At 42.0% G+C, this 9,838-nt stretch overlaps 1 protein-coding gene across 8 annotated transcripts in view; it reads right to left on the reverse strand.

The window, feature by feature from the left end:
- Nucleotides 1-9,838, reverse strand: part of LOC109531046 (uncharacterized protein KIAA0408) — a 44,543-nt gene that overhangs the window by 6,151 nt on the left and 28,554 nt on the right. For 6 of the 8 annotated variants that reach the window (XM_019895068.1, XM_019895069.1, XM_019895064.1 and 3 more), the window contains 2 exons: nt 5,193-5,495; nt 502-1,005 (listed from right to left, as the gene is read on the reverse strand). In XM_019895068.1, coding sequence (XP_019750627.1) covers nt 502-1,005; nt 5,193-5,495 — 807 coding nt within the window. The remainder of the gene's footprint in view (nt 1-501; nt 1,006-5,192; nt 5,496-9,838) is intronic. The other 2 variants (XM_019895067.1, XM_019895066.1) reach the window with 2 other exon arrangements.

Genomic DNA, 9,838 nt, shown 5'->3' on the forward strand with positions numbered 1-9,838 from the left:
ATTACACAAACAAAAATCTCTTTACCGTTACTAGTGTTAGTGCCTCAATATGGCTACGCTCGTGAAAGCAATACAACGAACTCAAACGCGTCTTCGTTCAATGTTGTCAACTAATATCCGGATGAATTTTATTATTTATTTTATTTTCCTCAATTCTCTGGAGAAATTTTCATAAAAATTTGAAAAACCCGGAATTCCGGGAAAATCCGGAGGATTTTCATCTCTGTATATTATATTTTATATTGCATTCTGTACTGTGTACAGTTCATTTTTTTAAATTTATTTTGTGCATGCAAATACTTTTTCTACTTTCTTCCCTTCAAAATTTTGCTGCTGTGAATTGCGAATTTCTCCATTGTGAGACAAATAAAGGTTTTCTTATTCTTACTCTTATTTTCAAATTTTCTTGTAAATGTCACTGTCGAGTGTCCCAACACCATTGTCCATTTGGTGAAAAATAATTTCATGTTGATTCAAGAAATGTAACGTCTGATCACTCACAGCATTGAGAGCAGTCATGCTTTTCTTCTTCTCCCTGGCGTTACCCCGCTCGACCAACAGTGGACTTTCTTGAATGCCATGATGAAGACATTTTTCATTCCCAATGGAGGCATGTTTTGTTGCCTGTCCACATCCAATAGATTGATGGAAAATTCCTTCAAGCTCAGCAGTGTTGGCAACATCTTTCTTATCAAGGATGGAGTCTCTTAACCTTAATCCATGGTGTGCATATTCATTCTGATTAAACTGACCACCTGCAATTAGTTCACCGAGTCTGTCTGGTTGACAACAGGTGGTTGAATGACTCTCACTCACCCCACCACCGATGATGTAGCGATCAGAGGCAGGTGAGGGCTCAGGCTGACTGCAGCTGCTATGGGTCTGCGACAACTCACTGAGCACACTGGAACCAGAGCTCAGTGAACGGACACTTAGCCGAGGCATTTCTTCTTCATTCCGATGACCACAAGCACCCTCTCGCTTGGCCCTCACCTCACAGTACAACTAGGAAGAGTAAGAGGAAAATATAAACACATGCTACAATATGATCATGTACACTGATCATATACCGTATATATGCATATAAATCAGCACTTAGCTCAACAATACAGAAAAAAAAAACAATGCAAAAGGAAGCTCTGTCCTGCTATCCCAAAATAAGAGCTACTTCATGCTAACTTAGTTGACCTTGCCTGCCCATCAAGCAATGTCGAGATGGAACAGCGGCCTTTAATCCAGCATTGTTCTTGTGCTACTTTTTACTCTTATTTTCCAGTCTCAGAAAGACAAAAGAGAACCACTCACATCTTATACGACTTTTGTGTCGAGCCTATGGAAGCCTTTCCATTGTGTTCAGCCCTACCCACTCCCTCTTATGCTTGTAATGGTCTCCTGTAATGGATTCCATTACTAATACTGTCGAACCTCGTTACAACGTACCTCGAGGGTCATAATGATCTGTACAATATAATGGTAGTTCATTTTCTAAATGTAAAAACATCAACATGCAATACAGTATCAACATGTCAATTACAAATACGTGTCTACATTAAGAAAAAAAGATTTCATAAGACATGAAACAAACAACTGTCGTGTTCCTACTTCATCTCTGAAACTTTCAGTCAGCAAATGTTACCCGCCATAGGCAACTGCCAGAGCCACCGATGAAGCCAACTGTCATCAATTTAGGATGTGCCGCGACCCAAAGCCGTTTACGATCATCTTTCAATCTGTTGGCCTCGATCGAACTCTGCCATGATTTTGTTGCCATTACGGATTATCGTCAAAATCATTGAATTTGCATGTGAATTTGATCTGGGACTTTAAGAAAAAACAGTAAAACTAACATTAGAAAATATCCATCCATCCATTTTCTGAACCATTTATCCTCACTGGGATTGCGGGTGGACTGGAGGCCATCCTAGCTGTCTTTGGGCAGTAGGTGGAGTACATCCAGAACTGGTTATCAGCCAATCGTTGGGCACATATAGACAAACGAGTCACGCTGAGGTTCATGGCAATGGACGGAGTTTTGGAACGTGGGAGGAAACCCACGCAGGCATGGGGAGAACATGCAAATTCCACACAGGAAGGCCAGACCCACACCCTGTGCACTCTGAGGCGGACGTGCTAACCAGTTACCCACCATGCCGCCATGAGTAAATATGTTATTTTAAAAGAGTGAAAGTAGTAATAGAAACATAATATACATAATTTACATTTTGACAGCCTTGTATTTGCTCATGGTTAACTTTTCACTGCTGTTTTAATCTTTTAGTTTTACATTCAATAATTAATGTAGTTACATGTTCTTATTGCCCTTTCATATGAAATCTCTATCCATTATCAAGTCAAGTCAAGTAGAACTTTATTGTCAAATGCTCTGTATATTATCTGAACCGCTTTATACTCATGAGGGTCATGGGCAAGATGGAGCCTATCCCAGCTGACTTCGGTAGGCGGGTACACCCTTTCATTCAAAGTGCAACTACTGCCATCATAAATTTAGAAATGTACAGCAATTAACTCAGGCACTCAAGACTTGATTCAACGCAGCTGACGAACAGCGGGTAAGCCACCGCTCTGCCTGAGCATGAACCCTGGTTTCAAATTATTTCACCTATTAATTTCCATGTACTCCTCTTTCCTTTTGACTTCCAGTTAAGCAATATTAGGAACAATTGATTTTAATTAAATTATATTGAAAAAAAAAATCCACCAATTTTGGCACCCCCTTAGAGTCCATGGCATCCTTAGCAGCTGCCTGTCTCGCCGAATGGAAGAGCCTGTTTTGACATACAGTATAGACAAACTATCGAATGCAATTTCCAGAGAAATTGTGTATGAAGGCTGAGTGGCTAAATTGAAAATTATGGAATGATTTGGAATGTGAAAATGTAAGAACACTTAGCGTGAATTTTTGGAATATGTTATAGTTGGAATGTTTAGAATCGGTCGGAAAATGTGGAAGGAGTAACATGTCAATAAAGTTTGAGGAATAGAATATTTAAGTTGTAAAAATGAAGTTGAAGGTGTAAAATAACATGCGTGAAGGCTTCACACAAATACCATTTGCACTCATTTGCACACTCCCAAACAGGAAGGCCAGTGCTTGGATTTGAACAACAGCAACACCTCTGAACAGCGATGATTTATGTTTGATTTATTTAGAAGAACTAATGTTTCTTTCTCCATCTATCTATGCCAGCGATGTATGGAGACAGGCAAAACAATGAGATGCGTTTCCAGTAGATGGCAGAAGTCTACCAATGCATCCAACTGCTGTCATGAACACACACAACTGAATCATAGCTTTGTCACCAATTTGTGAGTAAATTCAGATGAGATCATTGTTATGTCAGTATACTGACACTACATTTTGTGATATTAAATTGGTGTGCCATGAGATATTTCTACAGTACTATGTATGTGCCCTGATCTCGACCCAGTTTCTTTAACTCTTTTATTCCCCATTACATATAAAGACGTCAAGAAAATCCAATGCGACCGCCATGACAGATTTACATTTCATTTCATTTCCATTTTTTTTTTTTTTTGGGCGTTGTACAATGCAGACGAGTCTGACGGAGCCTCTGACTGAGGATCGGGCTTGTCTGCATTTGTAAATAATTAATAATCTGTCCAGCCGGTGGCAGTGGGTGTTTAGGGATCAGCCAGGATCATGCTGCAAAACAAGTAGGGGGGGGGCTAGCCTTGAGTCGTCTAGTGTCAATAGTAGAGAGTCCATTCAAACTAGTAGCGATGGAGAAATCAAAACAATTAACCCGTGCGGATAGCTTTTGGGGGAGATCTTCCACCATGACGGGGAGATGGGAGTCGCTGAAAGCGGCAGGACGCTTTCGTCGGCACAAAAGTAACAAGCAGCTATCAAAAGAGGCTCTTTGTGCACGAACATCGTCTACCCCAGGCAAAAGCCAAACTGCAGCGAAGGTGCCTTGGCAAAGTGAAACCAGAATGCGGTGTAAGACGTGTGTGCCCTTGTATCAGGGCAATTGTTTCATTTTGTATCACACAAAAAATATGTGCACTTGCACACGCACGCACGTGCACCTACCGTGCACTTAGACACGCAAGCATGCACGTGCACACACTCACTGAACTCATTATTTCACTTCTGTTCATGGTTCATTTCAACAGTTCAATAGATATTTTTGATATCAAAAGCCCTTTTGTGGTATTGTTTATGTTGTTTTGTGGAAGGAAAGTCTTATTTAGCTGTTTGAGATGTCACAAAAGCAAAAAATAGCAGTGCTATACTTGAATTTATGCTTGAAATGCATGCTTTTGCAAAAAGGTCTTTTTTTTTTTGTTTTATCCTCAGAAGTTGGAAATCTGATTACATTTAGCTGTTTTCTCAAGATGATTGCTAAAGAACAAAAAAAGACAGAAAGAAACTTTTTATCAGCTGAAAGAAGAGAGCCTCGTCTTTCTTTTGGTAGGCTGCATGTTTATATCACAATAGAATACAATAATCCGTGGGTCCAGTAAATCGGCTAGGATTGAGGGTTTTGCTCCAGTAAAAATGGCGGGAATTCATTAAAATGCTTAATTTTTAATTTATAACACTGAAATTCAATTTTCATTCACTCGAGATTTTCTCATGCATGCATCCCAGTTACAGCTGCACTTGTCACAAACAGCGTACTGAGTGACAGAGCGGAATTGTAGTGGCCCTCCTTCTCCACAACACCCTTTCCTTTTTAATGCTAATGTAACGGGGCCAGTAAAAAACTTACTGTACTGTATTATAATTACGCAAAATCTGTGAAATGATCAATACCTGATGTGTTCTTTTACTATCGCCTCCATTATCAAAGGGTGGAACAAAACTTCAATAATTAACCCTTTCATGCACCAATAATAATAACCTGTAACCTGTTAACACGATAAGCTGGCCACTGGAGTGACCGCTGTCCCTGAAAGGATTAATGTGGCACTGCTACTTTGAAGTTGAACTCACACCTTTCACTCTCCCTTTTCCTCTTGGTGTCGATGGGGTGGGGCACCCCGCATCACTATAATTGACGGGAGGACATTGTTTTCTGCTGTTTTTGTCAGGTCTTGTGATTGAGACGATTAAACGCAGCCCGCACAAGAAATCCTGCAGTGCATCATCAATCTTCTTCAACCCAACGCTGTCGGACACTAATCTGAACAAATGTTTAACATACCTCTTCTATTTTCTTTTGCATATCTTTCAGTTGGCTCTCCCATTCACTCCTTTCGATGTCAAATCTCTCCAGTAGCTCGGCTTTCTCCTTCAACCAATTCTTCTCATTGTGCTCCAGGCGACAGCGCAGCTCCATGGTGGTTGAGTGTGTGTCTGCCAGAAGTTTCCGTTGTTCCTCCTTGTCCTGATGGAGCGTTGACGTCTCACTCTGCTTTTCACAATGAGCTTGTTTAGCCACTGCGTAAGAACCTGCTGCACACTGGACACCTCCACTTGCTGATCTCCAGCCACCTTTGGTTTCCAGCTGAAGAGACCCAAACACATGCAGGAAAAGGAATGCAAGGACACGGAGAAGGAATGACAGTGGTGAAAGTGGTCAGTTGTTTGGAATGGATGAAAGGAAAAGAAAGATGAGAGCCAGATGGGAGACAGGAATTGTTTTTTTTTTTTTTTTTTTAAAGAGGAATGATGAGAATGAAGGAGTGGCAGGAAGAGAAGGTGGAAGAAGTGGGGAAATAATGCACCATGGGATGAATGTTAGTGGGTTCGGAGGACGGAAGAGCAAAGATAGAAATTTGAAAATATGCTGTGAGACCTTACACAGATGGTTAGTGGTTTTCAGAGGCCATGCCTCTTGTCTATGGTACTTCACCAGTTCAGAAGCACATGATTACAGTGAGAAGGCAACAACTTTGACTTGAGCCTCATATAAGCAGGTCCCCTGCTAATGTGAGCGTTGTTTCGATATTTCTTCAAATTTTTGACTCAGTCCAATGAGATTCCTTTAATGAGCCTATGACTAACCATTGTACTGATAAAAGGGTGCAGTTGATTTCCACTCTATTAATATCAAAAGCATCATGACATCATTTACGCTGATTAGGGTGCCATTCTTTAGTTTGGTCTCTCTCGGCAGACAGAAAATGTCATGATGTCAAAGTTCTACTTTGGCTGATCTGATCCGCACAATCAGATATAATAAACTATGACAGCTAACCTTAAATGTCTTACACAAAACTGAGCTAATGAAAGGCAGTCCTCTTTCTCAAAAGTGTAAAAATCTGAGTATGTTGCGTACATGTGGTTAATTTGCACAGGATGTTGTGCTAAGGGGCCGCCTGGTAGTCCAGTGGTTAGTGCGTCGACCTCACAGTGCAGAGGTGCAGGGTTTGATTCCGGCTCCGGCCTCCCTGTGTAGAGTTTGCATGTTCTCCCCGGGCCTGCCTGGGTTTTCTCCGGGGACTCCGGTTTCCTCACACATTCCAAAAAAACGTGCATGGCAGGTCAAGGGAACGCTCTAAATTGTCCCGAGGTGTGAGTGTGAGCGTGGATGGTTGGTTGTGGATGTAAGTTGCAGCATTATTTATAAACATGTTGGAATGCTGGTACAAGCTGCAAAGTTTTATTCAAATTGAATGTACTATCATTTTAATTGTCTTTATTATAAATTTGGACAAACCTTAAAGATTTGGGGCTGTAAGATAATGACAGTTATATAATATCACTTGTTTACTGGAGCAATGTGCTGCAATTTACACGATCCGATTAGTCAATTAATTGTGACTACTATCAATGACGAGTTGACTAGCAAAATAATCGTTTGCAGTAGTCATCAAAAATTGTTATTGCATATGCTGCACACTTGGTTAATGCTCAACATTAAGCTGTTATTCTCGTGATATGCATAAAACTAACCAGGGAGTGCCGAAATTAAAACCGAATTTAGAGTGTGAATGTGTGTGTGCTAGCCCGGTTTGGGACGTCTGGACATCATGTTAATTTCCCAGTGGGCCTACAGGGGACGCTATTTCAGCCCGCAGGTTCATTTCAAAATCAGCAACTACTATAAAGTGGTTTTGGTGGACGAAGCCAGTCGCAGAGTGAATAACCTTGGGCGGTGTGAATTTTCCCGATTGGTCGGCCTGCTTTATGGACTGTTTGGGCCGCTATGTTGCATGGAGTGGATCATACAAGCTTTCGCTCATCAGGAGCAATCATATCCCTCTCTCCCTCTCTCTCTCTCTCTCTCTCTCTCTCTCTCTCTCTCTCTCTCTCTCTCTCTCTAACAATGGCTCGTATCTGTTTGCTAAAATCTCTGCTTGATTTAAAAAAAAAAAACAGCTTATTGGGCAAAATGCCTTCTTAATTTTGGCTGATATGAATTGGCTTAGTCCTTGCACAGTTGTCATAAGAGAGCTACGCATTCAAAATAAACTACCAGATTGATTTTCAAGTGTCCAATTCGGAGGTCCTAATCCAGATATTTCCAGGCAGATTTTACTGTGTGCTGCTGATTTATGAAGGTTCCTGGCAGCTTGGTGACATCTCACTGTGTCTTAGCGGCCAGACTCCCGCCCCCCTCTGCCATGACCTAGTCTCCCCATCAACCCTAGGAATGTGACAGTAGTGTTGACTATTTATAGTGGGTCGCTGTAGCAACACACTCACTGTTATGTATTCTCTGCCATACAGGCATGATGGTCAAAGTGTGCAGTTTTAGACTAAGTTTAAGGTGCTTGTGCATTCATGACTTTGTTTTCTTTTAACTAGTTGAAATCTGGCTGAACCACGCTTGTTTTGCTTGCACAGCTTCTTTAGGATTTCCTTTCTGAGGAAAGTTTACTTTCACTGCTGATTTGCAATGTATCGGCCTGAGACATTTGACTCAATTTTAACGATCTTGTTTTTAGATTTCCACTATTTGTTTACCTTTGGTTGTTTGAGTAAACCTTAGTGTTGACAGTACCCAGCATCATGTGTCTGTAATTCAAGTAAATTTACAAAGAGCCTCAAGCCAAAAGAAAAGGGGTGACTTATTTTGCAAGAGTTTAATTTCGTGACCCCAGGCCACAGGCAGAAATAGCACCATGACTGAGGCTTGTAAGAGTTTTGTGACTCAATACAGAAATAACACACTAAGGCTCACGAGCAAGCATTCCTTCCTGCTTCCTATTTCACACAAAGAGGTACATACAGTATGGACGCTGGCGGTTCTAGAAAGTTTTAACTGGAATGGCGAGGGGGTGGCAGGAGGTTCAGTTTGGAGGGCGGAGTTTATAACACGCCCCCCCTCAAATGGTTAAAGTGAACAGTGCTAAACAAGTTTATTTGAGCACCTGTCACATTCTCAGAAAGATCACAAATTCAACCAGCATAACATTCAACCACCACATTTATTTTTTTGAAACTCTTGAATGCCATCCATCCATCCATTTTCTGATCCACTTTATCCTCACAAGGGTTGCGGGGGGTGCTGGAGCCTATCCCAACTGTCTACGGGCAGGAGGCAGTGGACACCCTGAGCCACTTGCCAGTCAATTGCAGGGCACACAGAGACGTACAAACAGCCGCGTCCATACTCACACCGAGGGACAATTTTGAGTGTTCAATCAGCCTGCCATGCATGTTTTTGGAATGTGGGAGAAAACCTGAGTACCCGGAAAAAACCCACGCAGGCACAGGGAGAACATGGAAACCCACGCAGGCACAGGGAGAACATGGAAACTCCACACAGGAAGGCCGCAGCCGGGATCAAACCCGCGACCGCTGCACTGTGAGGTTGACGCGCTAAGCACTCGACCACCGGGCCGCCCTCTTGAATGCCATCGATATCAAATATAAGGCTGAGACAGTAAGAGAAGGTACAAGACTTTTTTGTGTGTGTGGGTGTGTGTTGCTAATAACAAGGGCAGTGTTTACAAAATTGTCAGCTTCAGTCAGATTTAAAAACGAGTCTTTTTTATTTGTTTTTTTCAGTGTATCCCTTAAATTACTATACATTGTTTTACCACCCGCCCGCCCCACACCCCAAAAAAGCAGGCCATCTTGGCGTGGAGAGTGTAACTTCACAGGCACCGCACAAGACAACATGCAACCAAATAACGAAAATATAAAAAATTAAAATGACCGGCACACACACACACACACACACACACACACACACACACACACACACACACACACACACACACACACACATTATGGTGATTGATGAAATAGAAACAATGTGAGACACATGTCATTGATGTATTTTTGATTGAAAGGTATACAAAATCATTTTATTTAAAATTTTGTTTCAGGTGCGCGGCACCTGCGTGTGACGTAGTACCGGTAAGTCCATTCGTGACACTGTTTGGCTGTCGCCGACAACTCGGACGGAATGGGCCGGCCTGAAATAATGATGACGGCACACTGACAGACTCACCAGACTGACGATGTCTACCTTCACAGTACAGTAAATATTCCCATCCCCGGAATTCTATGAAAAGGAATATCCTTCACCCGGAACAAAAGCCTGTGCATTAACGTTTTGACTACGATATTACATGTTACCGGAACTTACGTAAGCGGAAATTCCACTACCCGTAACCCGGATTGAGACGTCATGCCGCGGGAGCTGAATTAAACGCAACGCCCACCCGATGCTACGGAAAGACGACACCGAGACACATTTTCACTTCGCGTTTTTCGATCATAGGATTCGAAACGACGACGTGTAAGTGAGTTTTTATTGGCGTGCGTTTTCCTGTAATTGTGAATGATTTTAACCTTTATTCACTTAACGTCCTGTAGAACGCGGCACTAGCTTAAAAGCAGCACCCACTCGACACGACAGAACAGACTGTTCGCTTCGCCGTTTACATTCAT

Source organism: Hippocampus comes, unplaced genomic scaffold (genome assembly GCF_001891065.2).
Source record: "Hippocampus comes isolate QL1 unplaced genomic scaffold, H_comes_QL1_v1.1 scaffold146, whole genome shotgun sequence".
Classification (NCBI taxonomy): domain Eukaryota; kingdom Metazoa; phylum Chordata; class Actinopteri; order Syngnathiformes; family Syngnathidae; genus Hippocampus; species Hippocampus comes.